Genomic DNA, 26,070 nt, shown 5'->3' on the forward strand with positions numbered 1-26,070 from the left:
TTTTTTTTTTTTTTTTTTTAAGCTCCTGAGCTGATTTTTCTTACCCCAAATTAACCTCTACCATTTGACCTTTTAAAGGCTTAAAAGAGGAATTCAGTATTAGTCACACTAGTATCCTGGTACATCCTTTTCATTGTTCCTTGTTACTCCACATAAAAATTCAATCTTTGTGACAATCCAGCTGACTTTTCCGGGGAAAAAATCACAGGTGATGCTGAAGTGAAAGATGGTACCTTCCACTGCCAGCTTCTAGAGCTCCTCAGTCGTTTAATAGCAGCCTGAGAGCCAAACTCGGCATTCCTTCTCACTTGGACTCACGGTGCTTCAGGGTCCCACAGAAATGTATGTTTGTCTCCCTTTCTGTTGGATGTGCAGTTCAGTTCAGGTGGGTAGTGGTTTCTGTTCAGTCATGTCTGTGTTTTGTACTGGTCTAACCAGAATCAATCTTCTAGGCACAACAGAAACCACCTCCAACAACACAGCAACAGTGATTTCAACAGCACCTCCAGCTTCTTCAGCAGTGACATCACCTTCCCTGAGTCCTTCCCCTTCTGCCTCAGCCTCCACTTCAGAGGCATCCAGTGCCAGTGAGACCAGCACAACAACACAGACAACCTCCACTCCCTTGTCCTCCCCTCTTGGGACCAGCCAGGTGATGGTAACGGCATCAGGGTTGCAAACAGCGGCAGCAGCCGCATTACAAGGAGCTGCACAGTTGCCTGCAAATGCAAGTCTTGCTGCCATGGCTGCTGCAGCGGGACTGAACCCAGGCTTGATGGCATCCTCGCAGTTTGCAGCTGGGTAAGGATGAATTTCTCACACCCTTGCAGGTTGAGTGACAATGGAGAAGGGAAGAGAAGTCTTGGATAAATTAGCATGGGCTTTTACTTGCCACTATTTCCTGGTAGCTCACTTGGCAATCCTAGCATCTTTTATCTCAGATTCTGAGGGTTTACTTATGGGTGGCAGACTTTGCCATTCCCATCAAGGTAATTATTTTCATTTTACAGATGAGAAAGCTGTGTTGCAGCAATGTTATGATTTGACAAGTCATCCATCCCATTGCAGAGCTTGACTTGGAGCTGCAACTTACCAGTGAACCATAGAAATGATTGTTCTTCTAATAAAAATTGAGAGCTAGCACAGACTCACTTCACATCTATGTATTTATTTCACTGTTGATCTCTCCATCATGATCCAGAAGTTGTAAAAGATGCATGACTATGTATTATTGAAGTTTTTAGTTTTAAAAATGTTGCTCTGGGAGATGACTTATTGTTTATTTAGTTTCTCTTGATTTACTGCTTTCTTGTCGGAATTCAGGATAGCKTGCTAACAAGTGGCAATTTCCCCAAAATGCATTACAAAAATGTTTTACAGTAACAATCAATAAGCTCATGCAGTTTGGGTGCCTGTGCTTCAGGCGCCTTGCTAGCCACACAGCTGAAAGACAGCTGTGAGTGGTCTACTCAAGATGTCATGCAGAAGAAGTTAGAACAAACTAAATACGAATATCAGGCACCATTCTCTGATTATTTATCTATTTATTTATGTATATGACTCTGTACTTCTGAACAGTGGCCACCTCCCAAAAGTAACACTTYTCCACGTCTGTGCTTCTCCCACTGTCTTGTTTACTACAGAGGTGCCTTACTTAGTCTCAATCCAGGGACATTAGGTGGTGCTCTCAGCCCGGCCCTGATGAGCAACAGTACGCTGGCAACTATTCAAGGTCAGTAGTGTTCCTTTTAGTGCTTCTCTGTCTTATAACTTCAGTTCATGTGTTTCGTCTTTCTCTACCAAAAAAGAACACTGACTTCTCGGCGCTGCACAGAAATGTTTTAAGAGTGAAGCTTTTACAAAACTTAAATGCACAAATGAATTTTATGTATCATGGAGTTAAGAGCAAGTACAACCTTATAAAGAGGATTAGAATTGTGTGTAATCTCACAGAAATTTGCAGGAGGCCTTAAAATATGGAATATGATCTAACGTTAATTGTGTTATTCTCCTTCCACATGCATAGAGACACATACACCTCCAAGAGCTTAGAGATCTACTTTTTACAGCTCTTTCAGCATAAGCTTTAGCAGGGTTGCATAGTTTTGAGGACTGTAGCAGGAAAGCTCAGATTAAGACTTGATCATGGATCCTTCTACTCATATGTCTTTTTTAAGAACAAGCCCAACTTCCAAAAGACCTTACGTAGAACTTTAAATCCGTAAATCCTTACACAGAGGTCTGAAGATTTACTCTGGAAGTGCCAAGCAGCCAGAAGTTTCCACTGACAAGAGTTGTTCTGAGTTCATAGCTTGGCACCTTTGAAAACTAGATAGCAAAACTGCCTAAACAACTGGCTAGCCTTATGTATTCAAATACAGTCAAAAATAGCTTAACAAATCATGTTTCCAGGGTACAAGAAGGAGCCGTTTTAGAAAGTGTCACAGATAAATTTAAGAGATCATAACCCATGGCAAACTGAACCCTGTAGACTTGTGAGAGTAAATTGTGACAATAATTATATGTCAGCATTAAAAATGTTATGCTCAGGGTTACATGACCTTCTTGGTCTTATGATAGTGGTCACTTCATGTGAACGCACATTCTGTCCTTTTCCAGCAGAGGTTACCTGAGTGCACAGGTTTTCTGTGGCAGAAAACATAGATCACTGTTACTGTTGAAGTATTGAAGGAAAGCATAATGAAGTTAGTTTTAGTATCTACAGGATCTTGTCCACTCTGTACAGAGAATTGTTTTTTTTAAAAAAAAAGAAAAAAAATGCAGGAGGGAAGATCAGTGGAGGGCATTTTAAAGAGAAAGTTCAGATACTTTATGCTTCAGATACTATATGCTTTCACTGTGGTGATGGAGAAAGGGTCATTCCGGCTTTTAGGCTTTGAAAACATCCAACATTATACCTGTAATTTAATTCTTGGATGGGGTCATTAGAATTTTTTTTAATTTTACAAAATTTTTATCCCATGTGTGCTTAGCTACGTGTGCTGATTTTTTGCCAGCTGCTTGTTTTGGGATAGTATACAGTATCACTTCATGGGCCTGAGGTGCTGCGTAGTTGAATTAATGTCAYGTACTTGCGTGGTTACTGAGTTGCATCCTTGGTTGACAACTAGTAGTTACTGTGGAGCTGAGTTTTTCAAGATGCCGTGGCAGTCCCTTTGCCAGTGCGTAAAGAAAAGAGAGGGAGGGTTCTGTATAAAACAGGCATTCCTGTCCATGATTGCCCACAATTCATTAAAATATTACTTCACGTTGGAAGCCCTYTTATGGGGCACTGTCTAGCTAAGGAAACTGCAGATCCCTTATAAGTAGGGAAGTTTGTTGGAGGGAAATAAAGTTACCCTGCAGAAAAATCTTTCTTCTCTAGTTGTTGAGATTGTGAAGGCACCCTGTCTTATCTGTAGCAACTCTGACTAGCTCCAGATAGCAAATTTAACTGTTTTTTAATCTTTTTATGCGTGCTTGAAGTAAGAGGAACTATCATTAATGGTATAGAAAGCGCTCCCATGACAGGAGGAAAATGCAGAGATCTGCTGCATTTAGGTGCATTTTTGYGTTATTGCTTACTGCTAATGTTACCCCCACCCTACTGAATTTTCCCTTTTTTAGCTCTTGCATCTGGTGGCTCTCTTCCAATAACATCACTGGATGCAACTGGGAACTTGGTGTTTGCCAATGCTGGAGGTACTCCTAACATCGTAACTGCCCCTCTGTTCCTGAACCCTCAGAACCTTTCTCTGCTCACCAGCAACCCGGTTAGCTTGGTCTCTGCAGCTGCAGCCTCCGCAGGGGCCTCTGGACCAGTCGCCAGCCTTCACGCCACCTCCACCTCAGCCAAGTCCATCCAGAACTCTCTCCTCACGGTGGCCTCTGCGAGCGAGGCCACGTCCACCACCACTACTGCCTCCAAGGCACAGTGAGCCGGGCTGAGCTGTGCTGCCAGCAGCCTGTTTCACTGTGAGGTGGGATTGGCTGCCAGCGGGGTTTATAAACTGAAAAATGTGATTGGCATCCTCTCGCCGTGTTGCTGGGGACAAGGGAGAGAAGGAAAAATATATTAAAAAAAAAAAAACAAAAGCAAAACAGGAAGGATTTAAAGCTGGGACAGACATTTGCCTAATTTTATAATAAACACTGTCTTTTCAGGATCGCTTCATGGATCGGAGAACTTTCTAACCAAAAATGTAAAAAAAACAAAAAAACAAAAAAACACAAAAAAAGTGAAAGGACTACTTATCATTTCCAGCAGTCACAATGACAAGTTAAGGTGGGTTATCAACTCAAACATAGGAAGGGGATTTCTTGTTTCTTTTTGGTCTAAATATCTTTCTTTTTTAATTATCATTTTATAGGTCTGTTGTACAGGCCATTATGTCATACAAGGTGTTTATAATCGTATCAATCGTGTTGGGGGTTCCTTTCTTAACTGGTACAATTTAGGCAGGCCTGTATTACTGGTGTATCTCTATTATTATTATGATTATTATTATTATTATTATTTTTATATATATAGTTTGGACGCGTTTGTCTTTTGCTCCTGGATTATTTTCAGCGAGCTCCCATACCGTGGGGGGAGGGTGGGAGGGTGGAGAGGAAGAATGGAGCACAAACAGACTTTCTGTCCTCATCTTCTGGGAATGTTCTGAACAGTTTTCTCATCCTTGAATTTGTCCGATGGTTACTTAGAGGGCTCAGAAGAACGCGTTTTCGTCACCTGCGCAGGAAGCTCAGCGTAGCGGTAGAGATCATTGTGTGCAAACTTCCAGGCTGGTTTAGGCTTTTTAAGCAGAGGTAGGAATTCGTTCTGAGCTACAGTTCTCCTCCACTGAGTTACTTAAAATAACTGGCCAAGCTCTGCTCTTAGCTTTGTGTGCATGGTTCCTTTATACTTCCGAGAGTGGGATTTGGCCTCCCGAGTCTAGATTGTGTGACATACTGTTGGCTCTTTTGTTCTGCTGATTTGATTTTTGCAGTCAAAAACATGCACAAACATTTAGAAAAAGTTAGGTTACCCAAGCTCATTGGCGGTAGATAAAACATCATTTACAGACCTGGATTCCTGTCAGGTGAATTAGTACAGGATTTCAAAAGGTCGGGCTCTCCCTAATGCCTAAAGCAATATTCCTTTTCAGTTATTTCTGATGTTTCCAACAGTGTATTCAGAAAACTTTCCGCTAAAAAAGCGCTTCTGCTTGCAAAACTCAGAAGCCCAAACTTTCAGAACAGAAGCTTCCATCTTTTATGCTAACACAATCTAGCTGACTCTGGGGCTTTGCACGTACCTTGGTGATCTCGTGTAGGCTCTGAGCTGTGATATTGCTAGCCCTGTAAAAAGGGCAATAAGTGTCCCCAGCTAGAGAGTCGGGGCTCACCTGCCACTGTAACTATCTTTTCAAGGTTGATTCTGATCCATGTAGCAAAGACTATTTATGTGGATGAGGAAGAATAATGGACTGTACGGAAGTTAGATCTGTATATTCTTAAATATACAATCTAGTATCTGAACCAAAAAAAGATTTTTTTAAAAAAGAGAAGACTGGATCACTGCAATGCAGTTCACTTTGAGCTTTCCATTCCTGATGGATTTAAAGGTTTCTGCCATGTGTATAAAAATAAATTACTTTTAGCTAGCAAGGGTATTAGAAGAGTCCCTTCCCCACCTTTTTGTCACCAGAGTGCTCTAAAATAATGAGCTAATGCAGCTATGTGTCATTTTGTTGACGATTCAGGGGGATCTTGGGGTTTCTCACCCAAGATCCAGAGGGCAGCAACTTTACATATGCTTCGGTTTGTGACCAGAGCATGTGGGATTTGTGTTTGCACTCAAGTGGCAGAATCCCTTATCTCTCTTTTTTTTTTTTTCCTTTACCCATGTTTTTGCTCTGTTCATCTCTAACTCTCCACCTTCCTGTTTTACTGAATACTTAAACCAATTATCTCTAAAACTTCAAAACTAGTGAACTGCAAGCAGGGAAACTAACAGATGTCCGTCCACCGTTTCTAATGTGTTTTTGATTTTTTTTTATGTTTTATTTTTTTAAAACTAAGCTTGAACCAAAGTCAATTTCTAGCAAGCTGCTGTACTAATGGACTAGTTTGTATAAGTGCAGTTCAGATGCAGAGAGGCGATAGATGCTACTGACAATTTCTTTTTCATTTGTCTTTTGTTTTTATTAATTTTATATAAAAGTTGCTGCTTGTTTTTAAACCTTTTTTTTGGTTGGTAATTTGTATTATCCTTGGGGCAGACTCTTAACTTGATTTTAATTTGTTTTCTTTTGTTTGATGTGTAAATAGAATGGCAATGTCAGGGGATTATTAAATCCAACAGGTCCCACCCTCATCCCACCAGTATGGATAAATCTAGTTATCTTTGATGTACCTGATGTCTATATGACCTCAGGCTGTGCAGAAGATCTTTAGGGCTATGAATAATACTGCATACATGTAAATTACCCACAGTAACAGCTTCAGAGCAGTAAAAGGTATAGCTGGGTGAGCTTCAGGGAGGTAGGGAAGAAGTGGAAGAGGAGATGCTGGTACCCACTATATTGATCTGGAGGCCATAGCATGGACTACAGTTTCTACCAAAGGGATACAAGTCCCRTGGGACTTGTGTTCAGTGAAGTAAGAGGATGGGGAAAACTGCAGCTATAATGTTTGTTCTTGAGTCAGAAAGTTCCTACTTACTTTCACACCTGTGCAAAAATATGATTTATCAGGAAGCTTTTTGTCAAAGGGGTAATATTACTGGTCTTTTCTCCAGTGTATCCTCTAATCCCTAATGGATTTGTGGCAGGGTCGGGGGGGGGGCATGGCTCTTGCATATCTAGGAAACACAAAGAAAAAGGTGGGCCTTAAATCAGCATAAAATCCTCTCTCCAGAGTTTAAAGAGACTGTGCCATTAGCTGTCTGAATGAGTTTTCATGTCCCATTCTTGCTGGTTTGTGGTTGGGAGAGGGTCTTGTTGAGTACATATCTGGAACACTAATGCAGCTTGGATGGTTTATTTATTATAAAAAAAAACTGCTTTTTTTTCTGACTACCTTTGCATTGGTCGCATGGCTTTGGTGTGAGCACCTTAAACCCCCTTTCCCTCCTCCTCTCTACCCTGTCACCCTCTCTGGGGCCCAGATTCCCGAGAATTTCTTAGCACACCTTTTCCGGAGAGAAACTGGAAATCATAGTAGCCACATATCTGGAAAGGGCTTGATTTTCCTAGGAATACCCAAACAGCACACATCCCATGGGTTCTGTTACCAGCGCACATTGTTTCAACCTCAGTGTGCTCTCCTCTGCTATCCTTAAACATCCCAATGATTGACTGTAGCTCCTGGAGCCTGCTTTTATACRCATCGGTGTTTTGGTTTGTGGATGCTGGCAGCCTCCAGAGTTTAGGTAGAAGGCAGAAATGAGGTTGGCAGCAGCCATACTTCTGCCTAGTTACAATGCATATGTTACTGCAGAGCATGAAAGGAATATGCAATCAAGTACTAGAATTTAGCAGAAGTTTGTTTTAGTTTGTAATCATGCTGACAGCAGAAATTGAGGCATCTGAGAAGAGCCAATAGCAAATAGAGAGTTAGTAAATACAGACCTTTGAGTTCTCAAGCATTTAAGGCTGGAGAGTTACTGTCTCAGTAGAGGTCACAAACTTGCCAGCAGACCCAGGGTGTTATTTTGTCAGCACATTTGCTTGTTTCTTCCAAAGAGACTAAGTTACCTTTCTGATTCCAGTCTCAGAGGGTTTATATGTTTGAACAAAAGTGATTTTTTATTACACACTGAGTCTTAATTCCTTAATATTCCTTTTAGGGGAAGGTTTTCTCTGAGAAAATTAATTTCCAGACAGTCTTCTAGCTGTACACTGATACATTTGCTCCTATATTGATCATGCTTTGTCAGCCAGGACCAAAAGAAATTTCCTAGCATGTTAGGAAAGGATAGCATCTCTTTTCAAAGCACCAAGTCTCCTTATTTACAGATGTGTGGGTTGCATTTCATAGATGCAAACATGCCAAAGGGCATGTGCAGAAAAAGAGAATGCAAGAAACTGTTATTGTTGCCTAGAACAATTTAAAAAAAAAAGTTAGAGACACAAATACCGATATCCCCTAAAGATCTAGAGAAACAATTTAGGAAATGCCTTCAGGATGAGACATTGTAGGCTGGTCATGAACATTTTTGTCATATTAGAAAACTTTATTCCTGCTTGGCTTTAGGACATCTGAACCCCTGAGACTTCACTCACTCTGTAGCCACCAGGATTCATGAACTGGTCATAGAAGGTCCACACAGATATGGCTGCTTACAAAAGTCACATTTGCCTCTATAAATCTCCTTTGGAGGATTTCTTTTGTTTCTGAATTATTGTGCAGTATGTGTTAGTATAAGTACATTTTGTCATGTATCTATGGGATGCTGTGATCTGCATACACTGTAAAATTGTTGCCAAGATAGCAAGATTGTTTCGTGCTGAAGTGCTTAATTTTAAAGAGATTTTTATCCATCTCATAGGCTAGTGTCACTTCAGTTCACTTTTTTTTTTCCTCCTTTGGGTAACTTGTAAAGATGCATCATTGCTGCACTGCTTCTTAAAATTCTCTGCATCAATAAGTAGTTGTTGAAACCCGAGTTAAATTGAATTGAAAAAGTCCAAAAAGTCTAAAAGTACCATGAATGGAAAATCTGAGCTCTGATGGACCATCAAGGAGAACATGCTCAAAAGTTAATGGATCTTCATGTAGGAATGTGCTGCTGCTTCTCAGTAATTTTGTTTGAGTGCTAGTGAAAACTAAAAGGCCAGACCATTAAGAGGAAGACGTATATTCTGATTATTTGAATTATAGATGTTTTAGGACATCAGAAGCTGCAAGTCTGAATTTTATCATGAAATGAACAGGCTGACAAAGAGATTTTCAGTAAAAGCAATATAGATTCTGATGTGTTTGGAGTTACAGCTGTGATTTATTGCACCTTTTAGGTTAATAAGGAGGATGCTGGCATTAAACAGAAGTAGCTCAGTGCAGAAGTATCTGCTGATGCTATCACAGAAGAACAAATGCTCTCTCATAACAGGGTAGCTTTTCACGTAGGCAAGAACAATCCGTTGCCTCTACTGTTACCCCTTTTCTTATTTAAATCTCGTATACTTTACAGTGATAATTAAATGCAGACAAAAATTTTGTACTTCTGATCCTTTGGCATCTTTCCAACATCTTTTAGGACAATTTATTCCATTTTATTTTTAAAAGTGTAGAAATAGAGTTTTGCTCTGGCAGGCAGTAAGAGAATGGGCTGTTAACAGAGTGCATTTGAGAAACTTTTCCACATGCATCCATGACAATAGCTGAGTGAGTAGTAGAAAATTTCTTGCTTCTCTTGTAACCATAACCTAATGTTTTGGTTTGGTCTAATGTTTAAATATCACCTCTTGTAATATGAATCGGCTCACCTTACTTTCCTCCAGTTGAGTTGCTGAAGGACGCAGCAGTGTTAATTCCTTAACTCACTGATGCCCATTTCTGTGGGGCAACCCTGACTGGAGCAGAAGTTCGCTCTTTCTTTGTTACAAACGGAGCAGAACCACTGTTACAGTGGGAACCGTACCATAGACACACAACTAAAACAACACCTGATTTACCTTAAGAATCAATTGCTATTTCCTTAAACCAAAATGTACTTTATGAAATTCTTGGAGAGATGAGTAGCTTTTTGAGGTCACTGGGTTGTTCTAGGACAGGCAAAATACTGTGTCTAGTCCAAACTTCCAATGATACTTGGTTTTAAATCAGTAGTTTAAAACGTAGGTTAATTTATTGTCAGGGTAACTGTATTAACTCGAGGCAGTGTTCCTGTTCTCCCTCCAACAGTTAAATGATGTCTGTTCACAGGGCGTGTGTGCATCTGTTGGATGTTCACATGAATATAGAGTGGAAAGTTACCAGAGGGATAACCGAACCTRCTGACCCCCACTGGCTTTATGCTTGTCAATCTTCATGTAGCCTACTGAAAATATTTATATTTTTGTAACAATACCTCTTTACTTCTCCCTCCCTTTCCAAAATGCTAGAGCAATACAGCTTCCAAGACACACAATTGCAAAGGTTCTGCTCTCTTCAGTTGTTAAATCTAACTGCTGTTGCTGCCCATAATTCTTTCCCTTCTTTCTAGTGGAGACACCCCTGGAATAGTTTAAAGATTTTTGACAGAGGAGCCTTTCCTGTGAAGAGYGCTGCAACCCATACCTTTCTTTTATGTGCATGTAGTTCATACAGAGAGATTTCATAGGGCTATAGAACTGCAGACACTGTACAACAATGCAGATCTGTTAACTGACTCATCGTTTGCAATTTCTTAAAATATTCCTATCTTTCACTCCATGTTCAGAACAGGATATGGTTCCCTCTATGTCGCTGAAAGTAGTTTCAGCCCTTCAGAACCAGGAAAAGAGGAAAATCGTGTACTTACATATCTTTACAGGCAAACTAATGCATGGAAAAGGACTTAATCTTTTTTCAGTGCATGTATCATAATTCATCTGTTTCCCACTTCTCCTAGTACCCTCTTAGTAGCTAAGTGCTCTGAGCCTTTACCCCCATGGGATACTGTTAGAAGGGTGTTACAAAGATTGCACTGGAACTACAGATAATTTTACGACAGGAGAAGGGAGAAGATGCCTTTTAGTTGAGCAGACAAATAAGGTCAGGAAGTAGAATGGATCAGGTACTACTTTTCTGACCAATTTCCTATTAGCAAAGCAACTACCAGGCTTTGCCTTGGGGCTGCTTTTAGCTTTGTCTGTGATACACTGCTAAGAACGTAGTCCGTAACTGGAGTGATCTGGGCCTCCCCTTCTCCTCCCCCTYGCCCCTTTCTCCTTCCCCGGTCTGTCCTCAGTGAAAGGTAGCACCATASAGCTCTGAGAACAATACTCGTGGGTAGCAGCGGGCTTCTGGCACCTTCATAAAATACCTCAGCATAGCTTAGCATTGTCGCAGAACTGGTTTTAAACTGAAAAAATCAGAAGAGAAAAGCAAACTTTATAAATAGTGGAGATAATTCTAGCTGTAGAGTTTAGTTGAACTGATGTTTATTATGATTGATAAACATGATTATGCTGTATGTATTTGAGATCCTGTTTATAGGTTACAACTTTATAGGGTCGGGTGGGGTGGGTGGATGTTGAGGGGCAGAGAAAGGGGGTTGACTGTGTTAGAAGGAAAATGTTTGCTCATGAATTTTTTTCCTTGTATCTGTCTTGCCAAAGGAAACATTTTGTCGCTCCTGGGTTTGGGGTTGTTGTTTGGTTGGTTTATCTGTGGTCTAACCTGCAGCACTGCACGTGGTGGCATGCAGGTTACTGATTGGGTTGCTGTTCAGGGTCCTTTCGAGTGCGCGCACACTTCCCTCCCTCCTGGCCTTTCCTTATCCTTCACTGGGATGTAAAGATGAAGCAACGTGTATATGGGAGGCTTGGGGGAAAGAAGATGGCTATATTGGGTTAGAATCAACCTAGGTGTAAATCCATTTCAGTCAGTCGAGTTGCAGCAGAGCTGAACTGAGTCCGTTGCGTTTAACTCTGGGGGAGGGAGAAGAATGGTTGTTGCATCTTAATCTATCTGGGAGAGCAAAAGTGAAACAGGTTCCTTTTATCCCCCTTGTCTTGTTACTGAATGTAGGGCTTGTAGTGCTTGATAATAGGTAGAAAACTTTTTAAACACTTCCTTTTCTAATAGCAATGCTAATCCTGTCTAGACCAAAAACTATGAAAGAAAAACCAAACAGAGAAGCGAAAGCTCACCTACTCCTAACACCTGGCTAGTATGCCTGGAAGGGTTGAACTACTGTGAGACAGTCATGGGAGAGGGGAGCTTTGAGGGGTTGTCTGGAGAGGGAGTGGGTCGTTCTCCTGGCATGTGTCTTGGTATTGGAGTGGGAGCAGCAGAAGAGAAAGCGAGTATTGCCTTGGGAGGGTTTTGCAGCCCCTTCATTGGACTCCAAGGCTCCCTTCTCATTTCCCTTCAAGGCATATGGAATGGAGGAAGAGGGATTGTGTGTGTGTGTGTGTGTGTGTGTGTGTGCGCGCGTGCGTGTGCATGTGTGTGTGCGCGCACACACATGTGAGTGCACGTGCAGGTGTACATGTGTGTGGTGATCTAGAGGTGGGTTTCTAAAGGAGCTTGACTCCACTGGGGTGGGAGAATTCCCAGTGGCCTCGTAGGGAACCAAAGGCACTGATAAGTTGTCAGCTCTGCTGTTCTCAGAGCGGGTAAGAGGAAAAGCTGGGTGGTTTTTTGAGCTTTGGGTYAGTGTCCCTTTCTGTAAGGACCTCATCTCTTGTGGGTACTCCCACCTTTTCTGCATAGAGTGCTTTGGCTCTCTGAAGACATCTGTGTGCGGGGCTTGCCCCRTGCTGCAGGTCTTGGGCTGATGTTGGGATACAGTCAGGGAAAACTGTTTCTTTCCGTCAAATATGGAAGCAGTGTAGTCCAAGGTCAGAGTCCATTCAACAGCCTTGYGTACGGTCTTTCTCTTAAAGGTGGGAGGACCTTGAAGACTCCTTTCWTTACTCCCCAAAGTAGCCGTGTACGTTTTCATGTATCGTGCTATTGGGCTGAATTGTTTTATCAGTGAACTTGGTGAGCTCTTGTGAAGAAAGGGAGGGAGGAAGGGGGATAGACAGATCGTCCAGCTCCTCTTCCTCCAGACGCCAATCGGGTTGCAGAACTTCACTGAAAGCTTTACTAATAGAATTGTTGTTCTGACATTATGTAAAAGTGGTATTAATATTGTGTGACTTTTCAAAGAGCTAGTTAGATTTATAGGTAGGTAATAGGGATATTGAAGAAATGACTTCTCAAAGAAAAGAGCACTTGGAACAAAAGAAGTGGAAAACAAGGTGTGCTTTAAGGAAAACAAATCTGAGGAAGGAAATGAAACAGCTTGTGGGAGGCGAGGGAAGATGATACCCTCTGGCGTTCCTTAGTGCTGCTGAGGCTCAGCCCCAGAACTGGAACACACCCCCTCTGCCTTATTTCATCCTCTACCAAACAGGACATTGTCAAGTAGCTCAGACCAAAATGTTGATCTGTCTTAAAACTATTTCAGTCTGCTGGTGAATGTTTTCCTGCAGAGCTTTACGTACAACCATAAAATACTTAATTTAACTTCCCCTTTCCTCCCAAAACTCTGTCTGTTGTTGGCCAACTTCAGGATTCATACTGCCTTTGCTGAATTTTGGAGCAGCAGCTGCTTAAGCCCTGTTCTCTGAATGTGATAGCGTTGCGTGTGGACGAAGCTGGCATGCTACGGTGCTATAGAAATGTGAAATTATCTAACAGAAGGGATCCTAAGACGCTGGAAACCGCACGCCAACAGTTCAGTCGCGGAGATCACAGCACCCCCTTGAGAAATAATTCGAGACCGAGAGCAGCCGTGACAGTGTCCTGAGAACAAGGCAGTTAAGACAAAAACTTTAGTTCTTTCCCCATTCGCCCTGCACGTGTTGGCCTCTGATCCTGGTGCTCCCCGCACCTGAGCGAGTCAGAGGGAAAACCGCAGTGTGAGAGAGCCRGAGGCCAGCCCCACTCCCGTGAATTCACGGGGAACCGGGCTGGGCCGGCCTTTGGAGCAGGGAGGGGAAGGGATCGCTGCAGAGCTGCCCGGAGGCGCTTGGAAGAGGCCCGAGCAGCGCCGGTGCCCGCGGGTGCCTCGCTCGCCTGCGGTCCGTAGGAAGGACCCGCGCGGCAGCGTCCTGGTCCCCGCCAGTGCTGTTGTTCCATTTCCTTCCTCTGTGGTAGTGTCTAAGGCTAGGTGTGAGTAGGTGTGGGGTGTTTATCCGCCACAGGTACAGGAGCTGTTGTATACCTCATTTCTAACTCGTAACTGAGTAACTTGCTTTAACTTTCTCCAAACCCTACAGAGTTGCCAAGTCTGCCCTCCCTCCTTTGATTAACACTGAACTCTGGCCTATAGCACCCCGTGACCTGCAACCTGGGGAGTGACCCCCGAACGCCTCTGAATGTCGCTGCTTAAAAGCTACTGCAAAGTGAGGGCAAATTGCAATCTTATCTTATTTCCTTTGGTTACAAGGGGTCCTCTTGAGTAGTCRGTGAATTTCTGCCCCCTCCCTGCCGCTCTGTGTCAAAGGGCCGCGCTGCCTTTCCCACCCCGTGGGAGCTGCCCTGGGGCTTTGCTGAACTCCAGGGCCTGGAGGCTCTCTCAGCCCAGTGCTGCACACACACGCGCGCGACTCACTTTCTTTAACATGACCAAAAAAGAAAAAAGAAAAGAAAAACCTCCAAATATTTAATTTTCTTCTTTATTATTTGACAATCCTGTATCCCTTCCCCGCTCCCCAGCCTGGCCGGAAGCTGCKCCCTTAGCCCGTTCCATCTTTACGTTGAATGTAGTTCCCCTCCGCCATGGGAAAGAGAAGCTCTGTCAGGTCACGGTGGCTGCTATAAGTCGGGAGGGGGCGGTTTCTTTGTTTTGTTTTGTTCTTTTAAAATTTCCAGCCAAAACCAAAGATTTCCTAATGATTGTATAAACTCAAAACAAACAAACAAACCAAAGACAAAGGGCGTCTTCAGCACCAAGCCCATCTGTGAGGCCGCCCCGCTGGGGCCGAGGGCCTCCAGGAGCACGGCGGCCGCGGGGCCAAGGCCGGGGCGCTGGGAGGGGGCGGCCGGGGGCTTCGCAGGCGGGTTGAGGAGCTGAAGACACGGGTGCAGGATTGGCTGCTCTGCTGGGTGCTTTAACCCTCTGGGGGCTGGGTGATGTTGATTAATACACGCTGAGGTGCACTTCTGAGCTTCCCCCCTCCCCGCCACTGCTCGGAAGAGGCTGTCCTGTGTGAGAAATCCCTGAGAGACGAAGAAGCTTTTCATTTCTCCTCTAGTTCCTTCTTTTCTCTATTTCGTTTCTTTTTGCAGCACCACTGTGCAACTATGCATTGTATTTCTCAACCTTTTATGCTAGGTAGATGCCTGTGACTTTTTAACTTTGGGGGGGGGATTGCAAATGGAGGAACTTTTTACATGGATCTTTTTAATCTCAGTTGATTGGGGGGTGTTTGGTTCTAGGGTCATACAAGCTCTATCCCAAAGCAAAATCCAAATGTTAATATTATTAGCCTGATGCAGATACCAAAGATAATTTCTTTCCTGCAGAACCTTAGACTTGTGTATTAAGTACGATTACCCAGCACTTGCATTAGTCTAACCTCAGTAATTCCAAAGCTTAGATGTATATTTTGGTATATTTCTGGGATATTAAAAAATTGTCGTTTAAATTCTTGTTTGTTTCAGTGTAATGCTCTTAAAGTCATAGCATGGAGATAACTGAACTTGTCCTATTCTTAGTAGTTTGAAATAATAGTATTTTTGTATGTTTTGGGTGTGTCTATGTATGTATTAACATAACAGTTTTCACTGCCTAGGTGTTCATAAATAAAAAAAAAAAAAAACTAAGGGTTTTTAAAGTGTACATAATATTCCATTAAGAATTTCCACCAGACCGCCAATTCGGATTGCATTTTCACTGACGGCCACTCCCAACTGGGATTCTTTCTTTCTTTTTAAAGAGACAGCATATTCTTTTTTTTTCTTTTTTTCTTCATTTTTTCCCCATTGACTTGGGGTTCTTGCTCAGAGTAAAGGATTTTTCACTGTTTTTAAGGGATGGGCCAGAGGAAAAATAGCTTAAATTTCATTAAAAAAAAAAAGTTTGGAAACGGTCCCTTTCTGTGAAGAATTGGGACTTGAAAAACAAGCCCTTCCTTCTAAATCTGGCAGTAGTTTTCAAAGAGATGGTGATTTGTGAATGAGTATAGTGTCTGGGCAGTCTGTTTTTCCTTCTTTTCTAAATGAGACAAATTTTCAGTCTAATTTGTTTCACTGCTCTCTGCAGCTGCCTAGTTACACTGACTAGGAACTTTGTTTTTCTCTTGCCCTTCCTCATATACTGCATTTTACACTTCAGGTCAGCAGAACACTTGAAATCAAGGGCCATGTGGGAGTAGCTGTACCCAAACGAAACACAAGCTTTTCTTGAGACTGAAATGTGAACGTCCCACACATTTCAAAGCCTCGCTGTTCACACTGGGGGTGAGGAGGAAGGCAAAATGCTGTCTCTTTAAAGATACCCTTTATTATTATTTTCCCAGTGGTTGCCTATAGAGAGCTGTAGGCATTGAGAGATTGTGTAGATTACAGTAAATCAGGATGGAAAGGTAGATTTTGTGTAGATGCATTTGTCTGCTGTAATTTTTTATATATATTAAACTTACTGTAATTGTACAGTTCATTTCTGTTGTAAACATCATTAAACCATTTTCCAAGTGTTTTAACATGTATGCACTTGTTCGTGGTTTTTATATGTGTCAGGGGAAGGGTAAGTCCCCTTCCTGCCACTGATCAGACTGGGCCAGAAGACTGTTCTTTCGTGCTCTTTGTCTTGTCAAAAGATAGGAGAGTCCGGGTTTTTGCACTCCAGTATAAGCTTTTGTTCCACTTCTGTATTATCAACTCCTCTCCTAAAAGAAAATCAACAGCCTTGACTGCTTCCTGAATGCAAAGAGAAGACTCTGCTCGCACCAGTGGTGAGTGTCCCCCAAACAGCTATGTTGGATCCTTTTTGAGATCAATATTCACATATGTCTTAAGAGATTCCCCCGCCCAAGAATTTCTGTTGATGTTTTGTGATTGCTGAAACTCTTCACTGCTACATTTTGCAAATAGGATATGTGATTAAAAAATAAAAATCAAATGATATTTTCAGTAGCTTATTCTTTGTTCTTGAATCAAGAACAAGAGTGCTTTGCAGCTGCAAATTTACCTCAGCTTCGCAGTTTAGTTATTTTAAGTGTCACACAATTTGCTCACTTTTTTCTTGTCTTATTGCTGAGGAACAGTAAGTGATACAGGAAATTCTTGGCAAGGCCTGTCATTGCCATGCTTGAGTGGTCTCAGTCTACATTTTGGAATAATTTACTGTCTTTGAAATATTCAGGAGATACAAACACCTACTGCAGATGCAGGTTTACTGCTTAAGAAATTAGACACAGCCTTGTAATTTACATAGTAGCAATTTCAGCAAGTTTCTCTGCTTCTAACCCACTCTTTTGAAAAAACAATATGAAACTTCATCTTAGCAGTGTCGGCAGGAGCAGTTCTTATTCCCGCAGTTGTGTCCCAGCACTGCGCGCTCTGTCAGGACCGATGAAATAAACTGGTCATCTCCTGACCCAAGTTAAAATAATGTATATTTTTCTGGGCTATTTTTAGCCTTGGTGAGTTGCTCGTAGGAGTTCGTGACATAGTCTTGTAAGTCACTGGCACAACTGAGGATGCAGCAGGAGCTGAGCGTGGCTGTTACAGTCCATCTGACAGCGTTTTTGTCAACATCGCTCCCCCCCTCGGTGCCTACGGTGCTTCCTCCCAGGAGGCRTTCGGAAGCGCTCCTGCTGCTGTGCTGACCTCCTCATCGGTCTTGCTTAGGAGGTCACGCAGCTGGTGGCAGCTGGTGCAGCCAGCCTGAACGGTGTCGGCTGACAGGCTGCTGCCATTCCCATCGCTGTCCATTGTGCACATACACGCACGCACCCACACACCTTGTTGCCACTACCTTTATTCATCAAAAATATGTTACATTATTGACTGCTACCACATCTGCGTCACCTTTTAATAGTACCTTAATGGTAGACTGGGTTTGAAATTGCACTTCCATTGGCTTGAATACAAAGTAGATATCGACAGCAAATTATTATTTTGGTTTGTTTTACATTAGAATTATCACAAAAACCTTTATACAGGGAGACTTGTGCAGTGACGTTTGTAGATGCTGGAAAGGAGAAGCGCAGAAGTGAAGCAAATACATCCTTTGGCCAAATGGTATTCTCTAGTATGAAGTTTTCTGGCTTCTTCAATATTACTCCCTTTTAGAATCTATTCTCCTCATTTTCACTGTAACGGGGTACCTTCTCTGAAAAATTTCTTATACTGGTTATCTGGCTCTTTAGTTCCATTTGCCAAATGAGTGGCACAGCCATTACGTGACCTTTTGTTGGAGTTTAGTGCTGATTTGCTTCGTACTAGGTACAGCTGGACTTCAGCCTCTGTCCTTCACTACAGTAACATTGCATCACTTTTTACAGTTAAAGAAAAAACCCTATCTCCTGTTAAAGCAATTTCTAAAAGGTATATTTAAACTAAAAATTTAGCTGGCCTGTGTCAAATATTTTTATCATAAATAATGCAGGAAATAACTACAGCCTTATCCGTACAAGGGTCTTTAAATGCAGCAGAATCATAATTTTGTTTTGACTTGATACCCCTGGAAGGCAAGTGAGAGCTAGGGAAACAGCTCAGTCARCAGGAGAACCCAGGGATTTGATCTGGGCCCACAACACAAATCTTAACAAAAATCATCCTAATAACTGCTATCACTGGAAGTTACTTTACAGATATATACATTTTAATAGCTAAAGCTTGCAGTTACATAATTCAAGAGGGAAAGAAGAAGGGACTGACCAAGTCCAGAGGTATTCCCTCTGTGCACAAACCGAAGTGGTCTGTTGCACTGAGAAAATGCACGCTGCCTGGACAAAAAGGCTTTTCCTTCCCTCCTTCCCCGAAGCAGATGGGCATCTCTCACTTTTGCCCATCCCTTCTGTGACTCCCACTTAGCGGGGGGGCAAAGGCTGCATCTGGAGTGCATCATATGTGTCCTTGGTTGCTGCACTGAGCCCCTGGAAAGGAGAAAAAAAAAAAAGGATGAAGAAAAAAAAGGGGTGAGGTAAGTGTGACTGGTTAGTTCTCCCTACTTGGCTGATCTGGAACAAGTTGGCAGGGGCTCATTGGCATTTATACTAATTTTTTTCTCCTACTTTTTTTTAACTCATGAGTGTTTCCTTAGTCTTTTTATGGTGTCAATAGCTAACACTTGAAGCTATTACTTGAAGGGAAGATGCATCCTGAATAACTTTTAAGAGTACATGGCTACAGCAAATCATCCTCACAGGTTATGCAGTTCCTTAGAGCATATTTTACTTGCTTCTTATTGGCTGTTAAGAGCCAACCGTGAACTTTGTCTAGTAGCAAAATGAATAGACATCAAATGCTGAACATGCTCTACGAACTTCTGCATAATCATTTGGCAGGGAAGTTGGATGCAACATGAGGTAAGTTGGCAGTGGGGCTTCAGTTGGCAGATGAGGGAAGCATCCCGTCAAGCCCCTTCCTGCGCCTGTGTGGACCATCTGCTCTGGTGCCAGTTAAGTCAGCTCTAACACGCACGTTGCATATCCCTGCTGCCTCTTTGGAGCCGACTGCTCCGGGGGCAGGGTAGAGCAAAACATGGGGGAGTCGCAGGTCGTGGGTCTAAGAGGCTGCTAGAGCAGAGGTAACTGGGACTTCCAAGGCTGAGGACTTAGCTAGACTTGGTGCTCGCTTGTACAATTTCTTGCTGCCTCTGTAATGAATATTCAGTGGCAGCAAGGAGGTYGCAGCATAACATAGCGTCACGAGATCTAGTCTGAACAAAACCTGTACTGTAATTTGAATATATTGATAGGGTAGAGCTTTTTATCAGTTGTGACTATCTTGGTAGAGCAGATTGTGAAGAAAGGTACCATCAGTTACAAGTATGACCATGTTACAAGAAAACTCCCTGCTGCACACTATCAGAAGGACAAACTTGGTTTGTGATCTTGAGATGCCAGTGGCAATGTACAGGCTTCTATGGGGAGCTGAAATGCATGTTTTGGAACAAGTGTGGGTGGCAGCCTGAATAAGGCCTTGTGATAGGCTCCTGCCCTCTGTTACATGGGTGCAGCCCTGAAAACGCTGATCGGTTTGTGCTCTGTGTGGTGTAGTGGGATGGACTGAACCACWGATGCTTTGAGTCACTGCTGCTGTTTGGCCACCTGGAAGGAAGGGTTGGGCCATTTAGGAGACAAACAGTTCAAGTCATTTYAGAGCCAGAACTGTATGCATCATCTGCTATAGTCAAAGGTGGTTCTCCAAGGATATAGGATCATGGAAATGCTTCCTAACAGAGCTTCTAGGTAAGTTTTCCTGCCAGTTGTACTCAGGGCATGCAGACACTTCTTCAAAGTTGCAACAGGGTGGTCTTTGCTCTGACTCTGAGTAAGTGCTCTCAGAAGGGCACTCTGAAAGCCCTGTATCATCAGGCATGACCAACACTGCAGTTGTAACTGTAGCTCCAAGCTACATATCCGCCATGAAGATAAATGAGGGGAACAGCTGCTGGATGTGTTGCCTACCTGGTAAACACCATCGTTCCCTTTGCCTCGCCGCCTCTGCTGCAAGAAAAACAAGCCTACGTTAAGGAGTGCTTTTCCCATTACGCAAAAAGAAAGAACAACCTGACTTTCACCATCCTGTACCGGGGGTCAGMAGCTGTACTTGGCCCGGACACCCCCTGTACAGGAGGGGAAGCTGGCTGCCAAGCGCCTTCTAGTCTTACAGTCTGGTACAGCCCAAACATGCTGCTTGTCAGCATTTGCTGCAAGCGCTGTGGAAGGAGAAAATAGGATTAGAAAGAAAAGGGAAATTATTTCAGTTGTATACCATGCTTTCTTAGCATACTGTTATAACACTGCTATTTCTTTGATTTGCTGTATGTATGGAGATTTGGCAGTGTTTCCATAGGCACCTCTTTTWTTATGAACTTAAGGTACACCTGGAAGAAACGGTCTATTTTATGTCAGCTAGTGTCTGAGTAACTCTGCCCTCTACTGGACAGACATGGAAAATTACTTTGTCCAGCACGCGTTTTGTAAACCCTCCAGAAGTTCAAAGGAATTGCAGGTAAGTCAGTTTGGGGGAAAAGTCACCCAGAATTCAGTAAAACAGATACAAGACTGACTTGGTACAAGCAGATCACACAAACAAGGGCATTCAGACCAGCCGGGCACAAGGAAAAGCCCTGTCTTGAACCTGCCGGCTGTTCCCAGGGCAAGGGGGCTGTCAGAGGAAGCCGCCTGTTGTGCTCCGGAGAGCAAGTCCCACGTGAGAACCAGGCACTGGCAGAGCTTAGAGCCATCTCCATGGAGGGCGACGCTTCAAGCATATGGCTGGTCATAACTGTCCCAGTGCTGGAGAGCACTGGTCCCTGAGGGTGTTACATGCATGTTATAAATGGCAAAAAATAGTGCCTGCTACAGTTAAAATTGTAGTCGTCTGTTAAGTGATTGCATTGTCGTGTATCTAGAATGAGGCAAGGGCATTTTTTCCCCCAATAATATAAACATTCATAAATAAAAACATGGAGAGACTTTATAAATGGATCCTGAATATGGCAAATAGGCTTTAGAATAATAAAGTTTCATGCTGGAAAATGCTTAAGCAACTCTGAATTTAATTCTCCCCTTTTTTGTTTTGAAATGCTCCTTTTGTCACTTTTCAGAGAGAAATGAAGAGTTAAAAATATGATATTTTGACCCAAAATAGAACCTGTGGAGGTCACAGTAATTTTTCATTTTGTCAATAACAATGTCCAAAGATGGTTTTGTTTCAACATGAGCTTCTCTCCCTCAGTTGTTTGTGCACAGAAATAAAACCGTCCCTTTTTTGCTAACTTTAGACATAGCTGACTTGTTCCTGTTGAAAAGTGAAAATCGATGTGGGGGAAAGGGAGTGTTTCTCCAGTTACTTGTCTGAAGACAAGCTCAAGCTCATAGAAAGAAACCCTCCATTTCTGAATTGCTTTGGATGAAACTGCTCAACTAATATGAGTGGCTGGGCAGTCATAAACATTGCAGCCCCTGACATCGGACATTTCCTTCAAATGTTGCTCACCCACCTGATATCCTCTGCCTCTTCGGGAGAGGTAACTGCTAGGATTTTTCTATCCAAAAGTTGAAATGTTTCCCCTTGACATTAGTGCAGGCTGTGTTTGTAACACTGATGGGGCAAGCCTTACTGTCCAATCTCCACTTTGTTTTACAGCTACTATAATTTCAATGCTAGATTTTTTTTTATTTGTTTGCTGTTATATCTAACACACCACTTACTACTGGATATAGGTAACTACACTCAGCTGTTCGTGGGTGCTGTGTAGCACAGGGACTTTCCTGTGCAAGACAGCTACGTGCAGTATGGGGCTGCTGGTCTGTAAGGGAATGGGAATGAAGAATTTTTCATCCCAGGCTTTCTCCAGGAAGGAAGAGAACACTCACCTCTCCCTTCTTTCCAATTTCACTGTACGCCTCTCCCATCTTGTCCTTCTGCAGTGACTGCGAGCAGAGAGCCAGAGAGAGACAAAAGGTTAATAGAAAAGCCCCTGGGGTGATTCCACCGCACTCCTGTGCTTCTGGAGCTTCTTTTCCTCGACCCAACCCCCTTCAAAACTCTGTCCTCCTTCTCTGGGATAGGTCAGTGATGGATTTTGACTGATGTACATTAAAATATATGCACGTCATGCATTAACAAAAATACTTCTTCTATCAACATCCCCTCATCTCCAAATGTTTAAATAGGTGTAACTTAACCCTCAAGAAGAATTTCTCACAAAACCAATTCACTTTTCTAGCTCATCACCACATACCACACCACCACAACTCTACAAAAAAAAAATCTTTAAGTAGGATTAATTCAGGAGACAAAACTGAATATGCAGTTCAGGGAAATCTGTAATACTGCAGGGTGAAGGTTAAGAAAGAAGAGCTCTTCCTTCCTCCATCCAGGGAAATGGTTTCCAAACTCTTAGGAGCTGGTGCTACAGGACCTTCTGATTCAGTAAGGAAACACACACTCTTCTTTAATTAGTGAATGCCCAGAAAGCCCCTGAATGAGGCACAAGTATTAGCATTCACGTATCTATCCTTTGGAGCATAGACCATCGCATTTAGCCAGAGCTGAATTAACTAAAACAAGAGGCTCCTTAGCTGCCATTCTTAGAAGCACTGATATTTGGCCTTTGTCAGACAGCATCCAGATAGGCTGCAGCACGAGCCCATAAAATACAGCATCGTYGTTCACATGGGACAAAGGTTGGGATGCTGCCTTGTAGCTAACACAAAGCAGGTACGTTGATTCAAATTCTTTTCCCCATCTGCCCCAAGCAGTCAACGTTTTCTCCTATTACTGAGCCATAGTCAGAAATTATCTAGCCAAAAAAAAAGATAAAAGCAAACAAAAAAATCTTGTTTGAAAGGAAGTGTAAGTTTGAACCAAAACTAAAATTGGGGTGGGTGGTGGTGGTGAAGAGTCTTCTGTGAATTAGAAACTCCCATTTCCAGCCAGCCCACCCCTGACTAGTTGTCTCTCCTTCCCGCTTGCTCTACTCACAGTGTAGACAGTGTCCTGAGGGGTCCTTCTTTTCTGCTGGAAAACAAAGGCAGAAAGTTGCCTATCAGCACTAGTTGCCTCTTGGAACTATCAGCATTTTCTCCTCCTCATAGCACCTGTGTGTTAGTGCTAAGGCCCAGCCACAGCTCTATGAATATGCCCATTACAGCCCATGTTACCCCCACCCATAAGGCTCTGTTACGACAGCTTCTTCTCTGGAAAATTAATTCATTTTTAATAAATGGTAAACCTTGGCCCTTCTCTCAGTCTCTACAGCTGTCACCTGCAGGCAAGCCCTGAATGCCTAGGCAGCAGGTTTGCCCTCTCTCTTTCTTTGAAACTGCTCAGCTCTGCAGCAGAAGCAAGTGTTTGGCTGCTGCTTTACCCTGTTGACACTTGTTTGGAGGCGTTACAGACAGAGAGCAYTACTGAAACACCCCTCCCGCCTCGCCTGCTCCGCATCCGCCTGCGCTGGGTGTCACTTCCTATTCTGAGTGACTGCAAGTTCTCAGCAGCRGGATTGGGGCAGGGGGTGGGGACTGCAAGGGCCAGAGATCCGAGTGGGGAGGTTTTACTCCTGTTCCTGCGGCGCTATCAGCCTCGTGACTTACTATACAGATTTTGCCATTCCCTCTAGGGGAGGGCWTAGGTGCTTAGCAAATGCATGAATGCCTGCATGGCTAAACAGTGGTTAGACACAAGCAGAAAAGAACCAGTTTAAAAGAAAAAAAGAAGAAAAAAAAAAGGTGCACGTGTGGGAGGAAGTTACCTGGTGTCTCCCACCCATCTCAGGGTCTGCACCTCTCTTCACCCCCAGAACATCATAGTCTTCTCTGYGCCCATGAGACAGTTTCTGAAAAGAAAGAGCAAGAAGTGGCGACAGATGGACATTATGATCATGAGAAAATAGATCTTTGTATAAGAAGAAAAAAAAGGTAATCCAGTTTGGTGGCCAAACTCACTCAAGAGTGCTGTAACTGAGGCGGAAACTATCTTTACCTCTGATGCTATTGCCAACAAAAATATCTATGTCTAAGCACTGAAACACCAAAGAGTGGTCTGTGCTGTGCAAAACTTCAAGCCATTGCCTCAAGACCTTTTCTTAAGYAGAAATGAGCCTAGCAGGAAGAGCAACTGTGACTTTTATTCTTTGTCTGCCAATGGTGGTTGAAAATCAATGATGGCTTGATTTTTCTTATAGAACAGCTGGCCTAAATTTGTATTAAGTGAATGCAGAAAGTTTAGGTCRAACTCATTTCTTATCTAGGACCAGTTACCCTGGAAGAAGGCAAAGGAGCAACCTCAGGTCAGACTAATGCACTGGACAGGGTGGATATGTCAGGAAATTATGTTCCCATTTCCAGACATGCACAAAGAGTGTTCAGTGCTATTCAAAAGCTGATAATATTAAACTGAAAAAAGAAACTCCATTAGTTTTCATACATTAAGTAGTAAAACAGTGGAACTCATTATTACAGGATGTGGCTACGGTCAAGAGTGTGAGAGTAAAGAAAACATCAAAAGACGACCAGACATATCAAAAATAGCCTAGAATTTAATGCTACCATGAATGAGCAATGTAGCTAGAAAAGACAGACAGGCTCTTGTCTCTGGCTCTTTTYGCTGTCTGAAGACCTGTTTGATGCTGGCTACAGTCAGGGCGCAGTGGACGAGGTCAGCCCCCAGTGCAAGCCCATACGGCGGCTGTCAYGTGGTAGGGAGAGCAAGAAAGCGCAGGGCCAGAGACTTCAGGGCTGTGTGACTCAGGCTCCACTCACCTGGTGATACAAGAGCTATGATCCCCCAAAGTCAGGAATGCAYGATTCCTGGGTGTTTACCTTCCCCCCCACCCCACAGCGAATAGAATCAGAAAAATAGAGATTTGGGGTGCCTGTGGGGCAGCCCCGGCCAGCAGCACAAGCCACTGCTGGCTTATGTTCTTTAAGACCTGTGTGCAGCGAGCTGCCTGCCAGCCTGCGGAGGACAGTGCACGGTGGAGGGCTGTGTGTGCACACTATATATAACAATCTGGCAGCTGCACACACAGCTCTTGAAACCGCATTGTATAACGTAGCACATAGAGCCTRGTCTCTGCATCAGGCTTGGGTCCTTGTATACCTTCATGGTAGTGGATCCAATCAGGTCCCTGCAGTCCACATACCTCTCAGGTATCTAACCAGGTAAGAGAGCACAGGCTCCCCTTGTCAGGTTTTGTTTTGCTTTCTAACAACAACCCTGCTGCATGCTTTGGGATATTTCTTTCAATTAGCTGGGGTTCATCCAAAGCTTTTCTGATCCATAGGCAATCCACCGTGTTTAATTAAATGCCCCCAAAGGGCTGGCTGGATAGCAGATTTGAAAAAAAAATATTACAAAGCTAACGAACAAACAAAACAGAAGGTACTTACATTATACAGATCCTCCTGGCCCGGCTGCAGCTGTGGCTCAGGGGCTTGGCTGAGCTGGAAGAGAGAGCGTACCRTCAGCACCACGGGGCAGCAGCGTCGGTCAGGTCTTTCATTGCCCCGTTCCTACAGGTCGCCTTTGGCAGAAACAGGGCACCACAGATGCAGCCAACACAGGGCACTGCCAGGGCTTTGGGCAATACAAGTCACTGCTGCATGGGCACTTTTTTTTAATCTACCAATCTGTCTGTCTGCTTGCAAAAGACCAAGTTATTTTATTTGTGTATTACATCGGTTCACAGCTATTCCATGCAGCCATTTCTGCATGCGC

At 43.2% G+C, this 26,070-nt stretch overlaps 2 protein-coding genes across 5 annotated transcripts in view; one reads left to right on the forward strand and one right to left on the reverse strand.

Moving 5' to 3' along the window:
* POU2F1 (POU class 2 homeobox 1) overlaps nt 1-16,376 on the forward strand; it is a 116,812-nt gene extending 100,436 nt beyond the window's left edge. For all 3 annotated transcript variants that reach the window (XM_085323035.1, XM_085323036.1, XM_085323038.1), the window contains 3 exons: nt 453-801; nt 1,644-1,732; nt 3,628-16,376. In XM_085323035.1, coding sequence (XP_085179161.1) covers nt 453-801; nt 1,644-1,732; nt 3,628-3,938 — 749 coding nt within the window. In that variant the 3' untranslated portion in view covers nt 3,939-16,376. The remainder of the gene's footprint in view (nt 1-452; nt 802-1,643; nt 1,733-3,627) is intronic.
* Nucleotides 16,377-17,632: 1,256 nt separating this feature from the next.
* Nucleotides 17,633-26,070, reverse strand: part of CD247 (CD247 molecule) — a 60,185-nt gene continuing 51,747 nt past the window's right edge. The window contains exons 3-8 of one of the 2 annotated variants that reach the window (XM_085322979.1): nt 25,743-25,796; nt 24,104-24,187; nt 23,335-23,370; nt 22,224-22,280; nt 20,307-20,342; nt 17,633-18,770 (exon numbers count right to left, since the gene is read on the reverse strand). In XM_085322979.1, coding sequence (XP_085179105.1) covers nt 18,705-18,770; nt 20,307-20,342; nt 22,224-22,280; nt 23,335-23,370; nt 24,104-24,187; nt 25,743-25,796 — 333 coding nt within the window. In that variant the 3' untranslated portion in view covers nt 17,633-18,704. Of the gene's footprint in view, nt 18,771-20,306; nt 20,346-22,223; nt 22,281-23,334; nt 23,371-24,103; nt 24,188-25,742; nt 25,797-26,070 lie in introns of both variants that reach the window. The other variant, XM_085322978.1, reaches the window with a different exon arrangement.

The sequence above is a fragment of the Rhea americana genome, unplaced genomic scaffold (assembly GCF_003343005.1).
Source record: "Rhea americana isolate MKP2758 unplaced genomic scaffold, rheAme1 scaffold_81, whole genome shotgun sequence".
NCBI classification, from domain to species: domain Eukaryota; kingdom Metazoa; phylum Chordata; class Aves; order Rheiformes; family Rheidae; genus Rhea; species Rhea americana.